Here is a 17,247-nt window from a genome sequence, read left to right on the forward strand (position 1 = left end):
AGTTTAACGTTAAAGTAGCAGTTACTTATGTTGTCTATAAATAGTAGTTTGTAAGTCAAAATAAGGGTCACAATTCATATACACAAATTCTCAAAAACTCAAAGTATCCATGCTACAGCGAGAAACGAGTACATCGAGAAACATGTATGAATCAGTGAACCATTTTCTTTTATCTGTAAACCTTTACATTTCAATGCAAATTTAAACTTTACAAAGTCTTTACTTTCAAAGCTTTTATCTTCTTGCATTTAAATGGTTCTCTCATTCGAGTGAACTTTCTTGTCATTTATCTTTGATTTATGATTTACATGTTTCTTTTTACAAACTCTACTTTGCAAACTTCGCATTTAAAACCTTTTTGCTTTAAATACCCTTTTATTGCAAATTAATGTTGCATCTAATGACGAACATTCAAAACTTTTTTAATATAACGCACAAACACTTGTCCCGAGATTTACTAGTTGATCTCTCAAGTAATTAATTTAAACTAGCGGTTGTTTACCAAAAATCAGTGTAAACAGTTATTAATAAAATTTAGCCATTCAAAAAAAAAATGTACTGTATTTGATTGTAAAACAGTTTCAAAAACTAGACAAACTGGGAGGCAATGCACAGAATAAAAACAGAATTTTTGTCTCTTACTAAACTATATCACAACTTTTTGTCTCAAATACAAGTTATCTAAAAGTTTGTTTTGTATAGTTCGACCATGTGTTGCGTTGTTCTGTCTTGTGTTATTATATCTGGTAACAGATTAAACACACTCGTTGTATTACATATGAACGAAAATAAATATTTTAATAAAACCATTTTAGTTTTTTTTTTCTCTAAATATAATGTACTCTAAATTTTTAAATACATTTATTAATATTTTCTTAAATATATTATTTTGACTAAAAAAAGTGAGGGAGGAAATAATTACCGTCGAAAAAAATGAGGGAGTTAGTATTTGGTCAAAAAATTAAAGGACGAAGTGACTAAAGTCACATGTTAGCCTAATGCTTATAAAACAATGAAATCGTGTTTTTTTCTTATGAAATCATCATTTATGAAATACAATAATCTACAAATAGTATTTTGATACATAAAATAATCATTAATTTAGTAATTATTTGATCTAATGTATCTATAAATTTAAATTTGATATATGTACCGTAGAAGCTCCCTATTTGTATATATTGTATAGTATAATCTTTTACAAGAGTATATTACTTGAAGGAGTATCATGCAACCAACCAACTTCTTTGTTTTGAATTTAGATTCATTGGTTCATATGCTTGTACTTGTACAGTAGTACAAGTATCCAAGGGCAATAATGTCCCATGCATAGTCATCAACTATGTCTAACTCTAAGAACTTATTATAAGTCTTTGATGCATTCACATGCTTATTGAATTCACGTTTCAGAAAGTTGAGCTGTGCATGATGATCCCCTATAGTCTTGTCAACTTCATTGAGCTTCCTCAGTCATATTTTAATTAACAACATTGCTATTTATAGCGAGAAAAAAATCACGAAAGATTCATGAAGCAAAAACAAGCCAATGAAAAGCAAGAGATCGGTGATCAATGGAAAAAATGAAAGTCAACAAATTGTTGCTGGACAGAATACACATCGCGATGGGATTCGTGAGTTTTCCGTTCGCTATAAATATCATTTTTCTTTAATTAATAGTTCCACCAGAAGGTGGTCTCCCTCAGGTTTGGACAATGTTCCAGCAGACTACCTTGGATGGGGAGTAGTACTAGTAAACATCTGTTAGGATTTAAGCACATGAGGAGAGCCCAACTCAAAAGATTAGTCCATTAGGTGGGAGAGCCTCATGGCTTAAATACCACATTAAGCACTTTGAAATACTCGATGTGGGACTCCTAACATTGTCATGCCCTTTAAGAGTTGACGTCCACGGCGGCTTTCACTCTATCCGCACTGACCCGATGGTAGCCCTTTCCCTTTTGGCGACTTCACTCACCTATCAGTATTCAGTAGAGCACCTTAATCCAGCGTATATGTAGCCCTTTCCGTGGCCCGACTCTCAATGAAAGCATCAATTGTTAGGATTTAAGCACATGAGAAGAGTCCAACCCAAAAGACTAGTCCAATAGGTGGAAGAGCCTCATGGTTTAAATACCACACCAAACACTTTGAAATACTCGAGGTGGGACTCCTAACAACATCACACATCATCTCTAACTAGAAGAATAGTTTCTTCACTTCTTTGAAAATGTGGACAACAATTTGTGACCAATGAATGTGTAGCCGGTGGTGATTAGGTCTTCCAATGGATTTCATGTCATGCACAATGTGTTGAACCAAAATTGGTGGTAGAATAATTACTTATGATTATGGATTTATGGTTTTCATGATAAGTGTTAGTAGTTTTTATGACAACACTTGTATGAGAAAAAATTAGTATTTTTTTTGTCAGATTTTACTTATCTCACGATCAAATTCTAGATTATGGGTCGGACCCCTTCCCATGGAATCAAAGGATTAGCAATTTCAAATAGTATACAAAGAAGGTATACAAAAAAATTTAAAAGCTTTTATGTAATTTTTGTATTACAACAACTACTTTTTATAGTTTCAATCAATCCAAACATAATACTATAAAAATCTTCAATGCTACAAGACACTTGATATCACATGTCAGAACTATTCTTACCTAGGCACAAGCCTAAATTAATTTTTCTTAGGCACACATATATAAGTTAAAAAAATTAAAAGATAAAAGAATGGATTAATATAAGATGATGTGACTAATTTATTTATCTTTAATTTTTTTTTAATAATGTGTGTGTGCCTAAATAAAATTGATTTAGGGTTGTGCCCAAGTTAGCATTTCTCTCACATGTCATTCAAGGCTAATGCTACGGTGGACCATCTTCACAAGTGGTCCACCGTGGACAAGTGATCTACCAAATATTAATTTTACGAAATTTATTGTTGGATTGAAAGTTTATATCGTATAGATCATCCATAAATTTTTTAAAATTTTTTGAAAATCATTTGATATATTATTGAGACCCATCAAGATTTACGTTATTTAATAAACCGTTAATCTTGATGTGTCTCGATAACATATCAAATGATTTTTAATTTTTCTTAATTTTTCTATGGATGATCTATATGATATAAACTTTCAATCCAACGGTGGATTTTATAAAATTCGTATTCGTTATAATGTTATTCGTGACTAGTCCACCATAGACCACTTGATGAAGTGGTCCATATTAGAATTTACCCTCATTCAAATGTCTATTTTGACAACAAAAATTAAGTTGGGGGACGTGTAAAAGGCAAATTGGTTCTCCTCCTTTCATTTTCTCAGCACCTCTCCTTCCTCGGTCTTAATTTTACGGAAGCCCATAAGTTCTAGCTCAATTGATAAAAATGTCAAAATTGTTAGGTTGTACGTCATGACCGGAGTTCGAAGCACAACTCCCACATTTGTATGTGTAAGTTTATAATGACTTTGTCATTTCACATATCTAAAAAAAAAGAATAAAGAAAGATGTAGAAAAATTGAGAATGAGAATATACAAGCCTCGAAAAGGGTTTAGGGGGAAGAAAATTTCACGAAGTTTAAATCGTTAAAAGCATGTAAATCGAATCTGAGTTGTTGCAACTCATTGAACCGAATGGTATCTATTTCATAACTGCTCAGGCTCGATCCACACTTATGTGTCAAGTGTGCGACGACATCAGACCTCAAAATTTTGAGGACCTGAAGCCTTCAAAATTTTGAGATCCTATAATAATAATTATATATATTTTTAATGTTTATAATATATCATATGCACATCAATAGACTAGTGGTGAACTATATTTTTGTTTTGTGTTCAAGGTCTTAGTTCAAATCCTTATTGCGACATTTTTTCTATATCATTTTAAATTAAAATCGATAATTTTTTTTTTGAAAAAACATAAAATTGAAACTTAAAAAAACATATATATTCATTTACAAACTCAATAAAGACCATTTCAATTTTTGCATCAACACATCAAAACATCAAGTTCTTCGAGTGACCAATCAATTCTACTCCCCTGAAGCAACCAACAGATCAAAACACCAGTCCATAATCATTCATTCACCCACATGCAGAAAGGTATCAAATCACAGTGAGACAAATGGTTTTGATTGAAACACACAATCACTTCATTGAAAGTGTTTGTGCAATTGTTGTAAAGGGTCATTGGAACAATCTCTTAAAACTCAAAATCGCTTCTACAATCACTTCCACCACCATTCACCAAGTAATCTTGCATCTCACGCAACACTGTTATGGACCTTCTTTTATCTTCCAATTCTTCAAATGGGTTCATTGTATCCCACATTATACTCATTCCTTACAATCTTCATGGTCCATGGTTCACATACTTACGAAACACAGTAATTTCAAAACTGCACAACAGGTGCTCGATAAAATGGCGCAGAAGGAAATGCTTTCATCGCCTTCGGTTTTGACGTCTTTGGTTAGGATTCATGATGACCCAGAAGTTAATTCACATGTTTTAAGTTGGATTGTGATACATTATGCAAAGTCCAAGATGACCCATGATGCTGTTCAGGTTTTTGAGCAGATGAGTTTGTGTAATTTAAAGCCTCATTTGCATGCTTGTACTGTGCTTTTGAACTGTTTGTTGAAAGATGGGGTTACTAACATGGTGTGGAAGGTTTATAAGAGAATGGTTCAAGATGGGGTTGTTCCTAATATTTATATTTATAATTGTTTGATTCATGCTTGTTCGAAATCGAGAGATGTGGAGAGAGCAGAGTTTATATTGAAGGAGATGGAAGTTAAGGGTGTGGTTCCTGATATTTTCACGTACAATACTTTGATAGCTTTGTATTGCAAAAAGGGTATGCATTATGAGGCTTTATCGGTCCAGGATAAAATGGAAAGAGAGGGAATAAATCTTGATATTGTTAGTTACAATTCTCTTATATATGGATTTTGCAAAGAAGGTAAGATGAGAGAAGCTATGAGGATGTTCGGTGAAATCAAAAGTGCCACTCCCAATCATGTGACATATACTACATTGATTGATGGTTATTGTAAAACGAATGAACTAGAGCAAGCTCTGAGATTACGCGAGATGATGGAGGCTAAGGGATTGTCTCCTGGTGTTGTTACTTATAATTCGATTTTGCGCAAGCTTTGTTCAGATGGCAGGATAAGGGATGCAAACAAACTCTTGAGTGAGATGAGTGAAAGAAAAATTCAAGCTGACAATATCACATGCAACACGCTGATTAATGCTTATTGCAAGATAGGAGATTTGATATCTGCTTTGAAATTCAAAACCAAGATGTTAGAAGCTGGACTAAAGCTTGATCGCTTTACATATAGAGCACTGATTCATGGGTTCTGCAAAATGAATGACCTTGAAAATGCCAAGGAACAACTGTTTGGCATGCTTGATGCTGGATTTTCTCCAAGTTATTGCACTTACTCATGGATTGTAGATGGCTATTGCAAGAAAAACAATACAGATGCAGTTCTAGCACTGCCAAATGAGTTTCTGAGTAAAGGTATTTGTCTTGATGTTTCAGTTTACAGGGCATTGATAAGAAGGTTATGCAAGATAGAAAGGATTGAATGTGCTGAAAAGCTGTTATATCATATGGAAGGGAAGGGTATTTCAGGCGATAGTGTAATCTACACAAGTCTTGCTTTTGCTTACTGGAAATCAGGGAACACAAATGCTGCTTCAAATATGTTAGACGAGATGGCTAGGAGGAGTTTGATGGTAACTGTCAAAATCTATAAATGCTTTGGTGCTCCTGATGCTAGTGAAAACAAAGTGTCACAGATGTTCTGGGATCATTTGGTGGAAAGGGGTCTGATGTCAAGAAATACAATGTATAAAATACAACAAATGCTGATATGATATGATGACAATCTTGATTACTTGAAAGTAGTTTTTTCCTGTAATTGTAGGCAATGTATTTCTTCTAGTTATCAGATGGTATTCTTTCATGTTTTCACTTGTCATGTAGGATCACTTTACTAACCTTGTATGTTTTTTTTTTTTGGTTAAATATGTTTTTGGTCCCTATAAAAAACGGTGACATGCTTAACCTTTTTTTTTTGTTTTGCAAATACTAACCTTGTATGTTAACTATCGTAAATCATATTATATTATTTCAAAACCTGTTGTTTTTAAGAGGATTGGTTTTGCCATTCAAAAAGGGTTAGCGGCGCAACTTGTTGCCCGTTTGCCTTTCATTCATGTGTAATTATCCTGTATTTTAATTAAAAACCTGTTTGTGCATTATCTGGGGCAACTGTCTGTTGCTTAAACACCATTTTTTGGAAACCAAATGGTGAAAATTGGGAGAATATTTGTCACATTCAATGCATAATAATCTAAATGAGCCATTCATCAGTTGTCCTATGCATATCAATATTTATCACAGGAGGAAGAGGGTGGCTCAACCTATACAGATTTGGATAATATTCTATCAAGTTTCATTTCATATATGTTTTTGGTATATTCAACTCAATTGTTGACAGATTTAGCTTAGAGTAGTATTTACCTTAGCTGCTTGTATCCACTTTCTTCACACGTCATTATTTGTTTGTTTTTATTTTTTAAATTTTGAATCCAATTTTGTTGTCATTATGCCACTGCTTATGTTGAATTTCAACCATATATGTTGCCTGTATTTAGTGTTCATGTTTGGGGAGCAGCTGAACACTCAGAAAACGGTGAAGCGCAAAAGTTCTGGTATCCCTTCCATCAAAAGTAAAGTGCAAAAGCTCTTCCACTTGATTATTGGGTAAATTCATTTTCTCACTTGCAAACTGCCTTTAATCTTCTTAGTTCTTACTTTTTACATTATTTTGTAGATTGTTCTTTTTTCATCATAAATTCTTTTCTATTGGTAATGACATTTTCTTAAAATTTGGAGTTTATAGTGATACTCATCATATTTTGAAAAAGCACCGATAGGTGTTACAAGTTTCCAAACTTATTCATGTAAAAATAGGGATATAATATCTGTGGCTCTGTCAAAAAATTAAACAATGTTGCTTTCTGCTTGTTAAAATCTCTGCTAAAATGGAACTAATGCTTGGTAATTCGGATGTGATAGAATGTAGCTGGCTTTGTTTTCCAAAACATTGATGATCTGTTTATATGGGAACATAATGCTTAGATTGGTATGGCCAATCAAAATCATTTTCCACCCCGTTCTGTTATAAAATATAGATAAAACAGTTATTTCTTTGTTTCATTTGCAAAATTAATTACTTGTAATCTATAGCTAATACTCTGTCCATGCCTATTTTTATATCTGTTTTTTTAAGCAAAAATTAGAGTGCAAAGGCATCACAAGGTAGAAATGGCATCCCAACTATATTGGCACCCCTAGACCACCACATACCTATTTTAAATAATTTGATTAATCATTATATTAATGCATTAAGTTGGCTTGAAATTCTGCAAGTTGAAATTTCCAAGCTCATGATGAGAATATAAGGGATCTTGAAAGGCTTTATTGGCTACGTTCTGTGGAAGTCAATATAACCTAGATGTCTACAATGACTTCCAATGATGCAGGTTGAGTTTTTTACTCTATCTCTTCTAAGCTTTGCTTGGTCGATGTTCTAAAGCTACTGTTCCAGATATTTATCTCTGCTAATAACATACTTTGATGAACCTCATAAGTTGTTTGAATATCTAGTTGAAGTTTCTAGTTTCAATGTTATAAGGGGCCATTATCAAGGGAGGAAACAAGATTTTAGGTGGGAAGGGCCACATATAGTGCAGCTATAGTTATTACTATTCAAAACTGAAGTCACTGTTTCTATAGAATATATCTAGTGCATGTGAAAAAAGACAGTTTATTAAAAAAGTAGCAGGGGCCAAGGCCCTGGAGATTTTTACATAGCTCCTCTTAGACAATATCTAGTGTGTTAGAGCTCTCCATTTGCAAAGATTAATCTGAAATTTGATATATACACAAACGCTAAAAAATTCTCAAAAACTAGACATTTATACTGATTATATATTGATATATACTTATTTCAGTCTTATATATCATATTTCATATAGGGGTGGTAAAATGGGTTGAGCCCGTTAGGTTTACCCGTTTAATCCAACTTCTTTGCTGAGACGGATTGAGATCTTCAATCTGTCTTAACCAACCTTGCATAATCCTTAAAACGGGCTGTGAATGGCGCGGGTTGCTGAATGAGATGGAAGTAAAGGGTGCCGGCTGGCCAATAACTGGTAGAACCAACAACCAAGGTTATTTTGTGGATCTCATCTTAATTTTTTTTGTATGGTTGCTAGTTGTATGCTTCACACTTTATGTTTTGAATGGTTGTCGGTTATATGCTTCATGTTTTATGTTTTGAATGGTTGCTGGTTTTATGCTTCATGATTCATGTTTTAATTCTTCGTCCTTGACAATAAATGCTAGTGAAAGTTAGCTCTATTATTGAATCATATTATAATTTATAATTGCAATTTTCCACTGCTGCAGTGTCAAAAACAAATACTGTTATGGAGGAGAAACTGTGCTCTAGTCTGTGATATAGCATTCTGCCAAAGATAATAAATTAGATATCTAAGTACAGATTAAATTGAAAATTGATTAGCTGCATGGTTTAATCATAGATGATATAATACTTGAAAATTGAAATGGAGCATTATGATGGTTTGTGGTTAATTTTTTAAAATTTTAAGTTGTTTCTAAGTTACTTTATGAGATAGAAAGGTGGTGCAAGCGCGTGATTTGGTAGTACCTGAGAGAGCCATTAGTTAGCATGATTTGGAGTACACTGTTAAGTGGAGTGAGAAGTATAATGGAAGAGACACTTATTTTCGACACAACGGAAGAGGCACTTTAGATATGTGGTCCTCTTATATTCTTTTGCTGTTTTCAGAAGCAAACATTGTAATTATACAAATGGCCTTTGATTAGTCATTCTTTGCATCGAGTCAACTTCAATTCACACATTACTGCAATCCTTTCTTTGATCATTGTTTGCTCTCTCCCTTTCCTTTTGTGCCATGGCAGTTGAATTGGTTGGTGTTCTCTCTGTTTTCCTTCAGGTCACATTCGAATAGCTAGCATCTGCTGGAATTGAAGACTACTTTCGAGCAAGAAAACTCAATGAGAAGCTGCTCAGAAACTCAACATCATGCTTCTCCCCATCAATGGTGTGGTGGATGATGCAGAACTGAAGCAGCTGAGAAATCCAAACGTTAGAGCTTTGCATGATGCGGTCAAAGATGCTGTTTTAGATGCAGAGGATCTGCTGGAAGAAATTGACATTGAACTTTCAAGATGCAAACTCGAAGCAGAATCTCAGTCCAGTGCTACTATTAGCAAGGTATGGAACTTTTTCAATGTTTCTTCCAGTTCATTTGACATGGAAATTGAATCAAAGATGCAAGAAGTTCTTGACAATCTTGCTAGCAAACAGGATATATTAGGTTTGAAAGTGGCTAATAGTGGTTCTGGTGTTGGATATGATAGCCAAGTGCTAAAAAAAATCCCATCAACATCTTTGCCGGTCGATTCTGTTATTTATGGTAGAGATGTTGACAAGGACGTTATCTATGATTGGCTGACATCTGATGCTGATAATGATAACCGTCAGCTATCAATAGTTTCGATAGTTGGTATGGGTGGGATGGGTAAGACCACTCTTGCCCAACACTTATACAATGATCCGAATGAAGAGTGTTTTGAAAATTGGATGTGTATGAGAATCACACTAGAGTGGGTGTGAGTGTGGGTGTGTGATACCACAATGAGAGGGTGTGTGTGAAAGAACCACACCAAAGTGTGTAGGAAAGCACAAAGAGTGCTTCCATTTTCTGCACTCAGAACTTCAATGCACCAAAAACAGTGTGTATTCATGACAACTTAACAAGTGAGTTTCATGATCTTCTGTGCAAATGCCAAATGGAAACACATCAAAGGGCTTATGCCATGAGCTTTTTAGGTGTGAAGTATACACCTTGCATCTTATGATGATGTCATATCAAAAAGAAATTTTAATACATTCGCCACTTAAGCAACGAACGGAATCCGCTACCTAAGTAGTGAACAGGGTATTTTGGTAAATTCGTAGGATGCACGAGAAATGCGATAAGGTGGCAAAAGTAATTCTCTTTGTAATTAGGTTTATTTATTTATTGATTAGGTAGCCCACCTACATTGAAACTAGATGTTTTCTCTTCAAACCCCCCGTGATTCTTTTTAACCCCCCAATATTCCAATTTTGTCCTTCCAGAAAAATTCGGTTCGCAGAAGCAAAATTTTCTCTAGTGCAAATTCAGAGAAAATTTTGGTTTGTAGAAACCGAATTTTTTTTTTCAAGGCAAAAAAAATTCCGGTTTCTAAAAATTGATTTTTTTTGCAAGGACAAAATTAGAAATATCTTTAAAATATAGTGGACGCATATTTCTTTCTTTTTATGGGCTGGGGTTTTCTCCTGCGAGGATTTCACCGGAGGTAGTCCAGTGCAAATCCTCACTATTCAATATGTATTCTTCATTACATAGTTAATTTCACAAAAATAATGGGTATGGGAGAGGGTCTGCTCCCATCAAGCTATATATGTGCCTCTCGATCTTTTTTATAAGAAATAACTCACTTTTAGATTCATTAAATAAATAAAGTATTTGTTCTATAATACTCCCTCCGTTCCAAATTGTAAGTCACTTTGAGAAAAAAGTTTGTACCAAATTATAAGTCATTTTACATTACCAATGAATCATTTAATGCTAGTTTTCCTATTATACCCTTAACTATTTATTACTCTCTCTTTTTTCAATTCTTCAAATTATCTTTCCTATACCATTAATGAAGGATAATTTTGTATACTAACTCATAATTTCTCTTTTCCATACAACATTAATTACTGATCGTGTTGACCAGAATGATGCGACTTCGCCGGCGTTTGCGGTGGTTGAGAGCGTTTGAAGCCCCTGTTGGAGCGGAGGGGGGTTGTGTACCTGCAGGCACTCCGACGCTCAAGTCAGTATGTGTGTAAGGTTTTCTTAGCTATAAAAATGCGTACCTTGCAAATGAAGTGGAGATGCATATATATAGCCCCCAGCGCTGGGCTAAGGCCCTTGATGGCATTAATGGCCATCAAGTGGCTGCCGGAAAACGGCTAAGGAGCCATGATGTGCAGTTAATGCTCATCATTCCGGTTTACGGCCGTTACAATACGCAAGGGTATCTGACCGTTAGGACATGTTCGGATGGTATATGTGTTCGACACCCTCTGATGCTCGAGCTCGACGCTCGGCCCAGAACAGGAGCCCCCCAAGTCGTTATGCTCGTAGACGAGGGTAATGACTTGAAGCTTTATCGATTCATCTCGATTTACCGAACACAACAGATCCGAGTTGGGCAGCTGAATTTTCGCAGCGTCCCTGTGGTCAAAGTCAAGCTTTGGAAAGGGAAAATCGTTTATTCCAAGTGGTCAATCCTAGGTTTCTGCAGCCGCCTCTCGCATTTATGGGATGTCAGGTGTGGTGACTGATCCTTTGGGCGGCAAGTTTTGCTATAAATACTTGCTTATCCTTTGGCTTCCCATATCGTGAGTTTGAAGGCTAGCGATGGATAATAGGGATTCCAAGAAGGTTGTTGCTGATGGCTCTGAGTCTCGAAGAGGAAAAAAGAGAGTGGAGGTTCCTAAACCTGCGCCGGCTCGTTCTCAAAAGGGGAAAGAAGCTAAGGTGATGTTCCCTTCCTCGGATACTTCTGATACCTCAAGTTCCGACGAATCGGCGGATTTCATTGGGGCAATCGAGGAGTTCCTGAGGGCTCGTCAATCTCCCCACCTCTATCCTCCTGGCCCTGCCTCTGGCGAAGGAGGGTCCCAGGTTGGGAAAGAGGCTAAGATATGGCCAGAGGAGGTGCTGTGGATTGATTCGGATTCCGCAATTAGCTCAGGTTCCGAGCACGAGGATTAGGTGCTCGGTTCCCCTTGTAATCCTCTTCCCTTTGTAATGGACTATCATTAATAAAATAATTCTCCTTTAAATTTTCCGAGCATAATTTATTTGCACTCATGCTTTATGTATGCTCTTGATTTAATAATGTCGAGGATTTTCCGAATGATTCCGAGCGGACTTTTCGACCGAAAAATTATACTCCTTGTTCGAGCATGTTTTCGACTTTACGAATTTGTCGAGGAGCGCGGTGTTCTTATTCGGTTGCTGCGGCCTTCCCCGTATCTTTAGCAAAGAAATAAGGGGAAGGATTCCGAGGATCTTGCGTTTCCTTATTTGGTCGCAATTTTCTCGGGATGTGGTGTCTTGGATTTCGCGAGATTTGCGCGAGCAGACGGATGTGACTTGAAAGGACGAGTCGCTTCGTTTCCTTTCGCCACGTGTAAAGACTGTTCACATAGCACTTGAGTGGCTATAGCTGAGATTTGAATCTCGAGGTCGTCTTGAACCGTTGGATTTTCGCGCCTTTTCGTTTATCCTGAGATTAAATCTGAGCCACTTGATCGTGATTGATCCGAACCGTTGGATCGATCCTGTGGTTCAGTTGGGAGCGGCGCGGGTTTTCCTGTACGGTCGCGTTGGCCTATATATAGGAGGGAAGGTTTTTCGTTTGAAACTTTACAGTTTCTCACCTACTTTCTCCATCATTTTGCTTTTCCGGTTCAAGCTTTCTCTGGTGGTTTTGCTCTTTTTGTACTACAAACTCCTCACTCCCATCTTCATTTAATCAACAAGTAAGTGTTTTATCCTTTTTAATCTTTGATGATTTTGCTTTGGATTTTACTTTGATTATGTAGTTAGTTGCGTGGTAGGGGTTTGTAGTTTTGTTTCCTGTGTAGCCTGGGTAGTCCTTTTGAAGGTTGTAGGTGGTGATTAGCACCCTTTTCCCCCCAAACTAAGGGTTTTTCGCGGTTTATAGGCGAGAAATCGCTGTTTTTACCAACTGACGGTTGGGTTTTGGCTTAGAACAGTGTCGAGCACCACATGCGTTTCGTGCTCGGTTGTTTGATGAACTTAGCGCTCGGAGAAATTGTTTTGTCACCTTTAGTTTCCGTGTAGTGTTTTGTTTGAGATCCTCGCCCTTTCACTTGATTTGGCGGTGGAAGGGTGGATTTGAATGTCGAATTCATTTTTCCTTCCTCTGCTTTTTCAGGTTTTTTAGATGGCTGAGGGATCTCAAAGTCAATTCTCGTTCATAGATCAACAGCCTTCCTCATCAATTCGTATCCGAGCCGACGTTTCGTGGGTGGCGGATGAACCTCGAGAGACGGCGTCAGTTTATCAGGACTGCGAGAGTGACATCCCGGAGACGATGTGCACGGATATACAAACTCCTCCCACCGAAGATTTCGAGGTGCGGATTCCCACTGCTCGCCACCGGATCTGCGGCAACTGGGCTTGGGGGACGATTCCCATGTACGAGATTGCCTTTAAGCATCTGGGAATTCGGTTGCCCTTCACAGATCTGGAAGTGTCCATCTTTCGCCATCTTCACTTGGCCCCTTCTCAACTTCATCCGAACTCGTTGGCCTTTATCAAGGCTTTCGAAAAAACTGCAGAGTATTTGGGTCTGGGCCCCACCTTGCCTTTATTCTTTTACCATTTTGGCCTTCAACGGAGCTGTCCTCGGGGGGAACAAGCGAAAGGGAAGCTCGCAAAGGGAGCCCCAGTACCGAGCACCAAGCATGGATGGGTTTCTTTGAGGCAACGGAAACGCCTCTTTGATATGTTCGACGAGTCGGTACGAGGGTTCAAGTCCGTGTTTTATGGAGTTAGGCCAATAACGACGAAAGGTTGGAACAATTTCGTTCGTAGGGGGCATCGAATTGATGAGCTTGGACAGGAAGTGTTTGATGAGCAAGGTCTCCCTATAGAGGAGGATTTTGCTAGATTCCCGTTCTATTGGCGCAGGGATCATTATTCCATGTCGACCAAAGAATTTGTGTTTACGCTGGGAGCGTTATCAGCTGAGGAGAGAGCTGATTATAAAAAATTATTAGAGTTTGTGGAGGGCTTGCCTCCTTTCCTTCTGAGTGACTCGAGTGGCGAGCCTTTGTTTGGGGAAGATGGTCGAAGGTTGACCTGCCCGAAGGTGATCGCTACGAAAGAGTTGCTCGCCTGTGATACCTCGGAAGAATTGACTGCTTTTTGGAGTATGCTCGCAGCTTTCTTTTATTTACTTTTTACCAACTGTTTTCGCTTCTTTTATTTGCTCGCCTTCTGTTTTGCTAACTGTTGCTCTGGTTTGTGTAGGTACAATGACCAGTGGATCTGCTGCTCTCCGCAAAGCTCGTGCTGCTAAGAACAAGAGGGAGGCGAGCAGTGCTGCTACAACTTCTTCTGCCCCTCAGTCTCCCACAGCCTCAAACCTGGATCGCTCGAAGAGGATACGACTGGAGGAGGAGACCTCCTCTCGTCAGGAGCACGAGGTAGTGGATCTTTCTGGTCAGGATGATCCTCCTCGCCCCGGTCCTCATAGGTTGTCTGCTGGTGTTCCTGCCGATGATTTCGTCCTTCCTCCACTTTATGCTCATGAGAAACTGTTGACCGGAGAGACCAAAGTGAAGATTGATCCGGCAGATGAGGCCATCCTCTCGGATATGGGTCCTGAGGGTCTCCGGACTGAAATAGCCGCCCAGTCCATGGCTCTGCTCAAATTAGTCGAGGTAGCGACTTTTTTGAATGGCCGGGAATGCAAGTATCTGGAGGAAAGGGATGAAGCTCGCAAGGAGTTGCCTTTGCTGCAGCGGAAGTTGGCAGAATCCGAGGCCTCCTGCATGGTGTTCAGGGAGGAGCGTAAGACCCTCTCGGCCAATCTCAAGGAAGCGGAGGATAGGCTCAAGACGGTGTCCGAGGAGAGGGATAGTGCCGTGCAGAAGGTTGATGAGCAGAAGGGTTTGATTGGCGAGCTGGAAGGGAAATTGGAGAGGCTCCAAGTCACCGGGGTTGTTGAAGATCGGGAGAAGGAGCTCGATCCTCAAGGGGAGTATGCTTCCTCCTCTCGTGCTGATCTGATCGCCAAGATCCAGGAGCTTGAGTCCAACATGGTGGCTGCTGCGACCTTTAGTTTTAACAACGCGGTGGCTCAGCTCAGGATTCTCAACCCCAGCTTGATCGAGGAGGGTTTGGATGAGGAGAAGGAGGTGCGGGATGGAGCTATTGTCACCCCTCCTGATGATGAAGTGTAAATTTATTTCTTCTTCTTTGTTTCGCTCGGGCACTTGCCCTTTTTGATGTAACCGACAATTATGGCCCTTCGGGGTCTTTAACTATCAGTACTTTGATTTATTCTCTTGCCTTTTTACCTTTATCTCATATCTAGACTTAGGCTTTGTATGGCGATGTTTTCAATTTCCTCTGAATGTCGAATCGGCCGTTCGTATGCTTCACCGTTTTTAGGTTCGTGCCTTGATTATTTTTTCGTAGCGACGACCTGTATTCCTGTGCTCGACTAGCTTTGAGGTTTTTAACTTGGTAAATTTCCAAACATTCTATGCGCCGAGCTATGTAATTCTTCGCGCTAGTGTGTGTCTGGATGGTGGTCATCGTTATGATAGCTGGTACCATTGATGCCGAACTTAGAGGGTGCGGGGAACCATTCTAAGTGTTTGGAGATGTTAATCCAAACTAATAACGAGGAGAGGGGCTGTTGTTAAGCTTTCCTCCTCGGGGTGTGAACATCCCATCGCGAGCTGGGGTTCTACCGAGCGTGTACTACGACGATGGTGTTCCGTGGTCTAGAACTATCCTCGCCAACATCATCGAGTTCCAAATGCCTCGACTTTGTTTTATGTTTTAAGATTCATGCCCGTACCTAAGCACTCCTCCGTTGTATAGGCGTGCTTCTCATGGGCGAAGACACAGCCTTCGTCGAGGGATGGCTTGGAGCTTCCCTCAACTGTAGTATTGTTTGAGCTTTTCGGCATTCCAAGGTCGTGGAATTTCTTTTCTGTAAAGATCTTCCAAATAATAAGCGCCGTTTTCGGTTTTGGCTCGGACACGATAAGGTCCCTCCCAATTTGCCGCGAGTTTGCCCTCGCGAGAATCTTTTTGGTTGCGTCGGAGTACTAGTGTCCCAACGTCAAATTCTCGCTTGATGACCTTTTTGTCATGCCGTTTTGCTATTTTTTGTTTCAAAGTAGCTTCTCGGAGGGCTGCGCCGTCTCGGAGTTCTTCCAAGAGGTCGAGCTCCTCTCTGAGCATTTCGTGGTTGTCTTCCCCTTCGAGGGGTACTTCTGTTCGGAAGGAGGATGCTCCGGTTTCTACTGGAATTACGGCCTCTGTTCCGTACGTCAGTCGGAAGGGCGTTTCTCCCGTTGTAGAATGTGGAGTGGTTCGGTAAGACCAGAGTACGCTGTGTAGTTCTTCTGTCCATTTTCCCTTTGCTTCATCCAACCTTCTTTTGAGTCCTCGTAGTATAACCCTATTTGCAGCTTCGGCTTGGCCGTTCGTTTGAGGGTGTTCGACAGAGGTGAAATGTTGGGTTGTACCTATTTTTGCCATGAATTCTCGCACTTTCTTGTCCGTGAATTGAGTCCCGTTGTCTGTAACGACAACTTGAGGGATCCCAAACCTCGCAAGTATATTGCGTTTGAAGAATCGCAACACGTTGAATGTTGTGATGTGGGCGAGAGGTTCGGCTTCGATCCATTTCGTGAAGTAGTCGACAGCTACTATTAAGTATTTATTTTGTCCTGCTGCCGTTGGAAACGGTCCTAAGAGGTCCATCCCCCACCAAGAAAACGGCCACGGGGATGATAGCGTCTTTAGCTCGTTTGGAGGGGCCAAGTGCATATCTCCGTGGCGTTGGCATTTGTCGCATTTTTTGACATGCTCTTTTGCGTCTACTTGCATGGTAGGCCAATAGAATCCTGCTCGCAAGGCCTTTCTGGCCAAGGAGCGTCCACCGATGTGTTGACCGTTTATTCCTTCGTGGATCTCGCCGAGGATCGAAGCTACCTTGCTTTCCTCGACACACCTTAGCAGAGGGATGGAAAATCCTCGGCGGTACATTTTTCCATTTAGGATTACATATGCGCAGGCTCTCCTTTTTACCTTAGCTGCCTCCTTCTTATCAAGTGGGAGGTTCCCAGTGTTCAGAAATTCGAACACGGGTGTCATCCAGCTGTTGGCGTCGATCTCGCATATCAGGAATACCTCGGTGGGTTTCACTATGCTTGGTTTGGATAGCGTTTCCTGAATAAGCGATTGATTTCCGCCTTTCTTTTTCTTAGTGCTTGCGAGCTTTGATAAGAT

At 39.2% G+C, this 17,247-nt stretch overlaps 2 protein-coding genes across 2 annotated transcripts; both read left to right on the plus strand.

Moving 5' to 3' along the window:
• The first annotated feature begins 3,956 nt into the window (after nucleotides 1–3,956).
• On the plus strand, nucleotides 3,957–6,071 carry LOC123899736 (pentatricopeptide repeat-containing protein At5g38730). The gene has a single exon (XM_045950946.1). The coding sequence runs from the start codon at nucleotides 4,132–4,134 to the stop codon at nucleotides 5,893–5,895; it is 1,764 nt and encodes a 587-aa protein (XP_045806902.1). The 5' UTR covers nucleotides 3,957–4,131; the 3' UTR covers nucleotides 5,896–6,071.
• Nucleotides 6,072–7,843: 1,772 nt separating this feature from the next.
• On the plus strand, nucleotides 7,844–10,249 carry LOC123899737 (putative disease resistance RPP13-like protein 1). The gene is made up of 2 exons (XM_045950947.1): nucleotides 7,844–8,259; nucleotides 9,070–10,249. Exon 2 carries the CDS (start codon nucleotides 9,159–9,161, stop codon nucleotides 9,750–9,752), a length of 594 nt encoding a protein of 197 aa, XP_045806903.1. The 5' UTR covers nucleotides 7,844–8,259; nucleotides 9,070–9,158; the 3' UTR covers nucleotides 9,753–10,249.
• Nucleotides 10,250–17,247: the final 6,998 nt, after the last annotated feature.

Source organism: Trifolium pratense, linkage group LG7 (genome assembly GCF_020283565.1).
Source record: "Trifolium pratense cultivar HEN17-A07 linkage group LG7, ARS_RC_1.1, whole genome shotgun sequence".
NCBI classification, from domain to species: Eukaryota; Viridiplantae; Streptophyta; class Magnoliopsida; order Fabales; family Fabaceae; genus Trifolium; species Trifolium pratense.

Coding starts and splice junctions, on each gene's coding strand:
- LOC123899736 (XM_045950946.1), top strand. CDS start 4,132: ATGGTTTTGATTGAAACACACAATCACTTCATTGAAAGTGTTTGTGCA.
- LOC123899737 (XM_045950947.1), top strand. CDS start 9,159: ATGCTTCTCCCCATCAATGGTGTGGTGGATGATGCAGAACTGAAGCAG.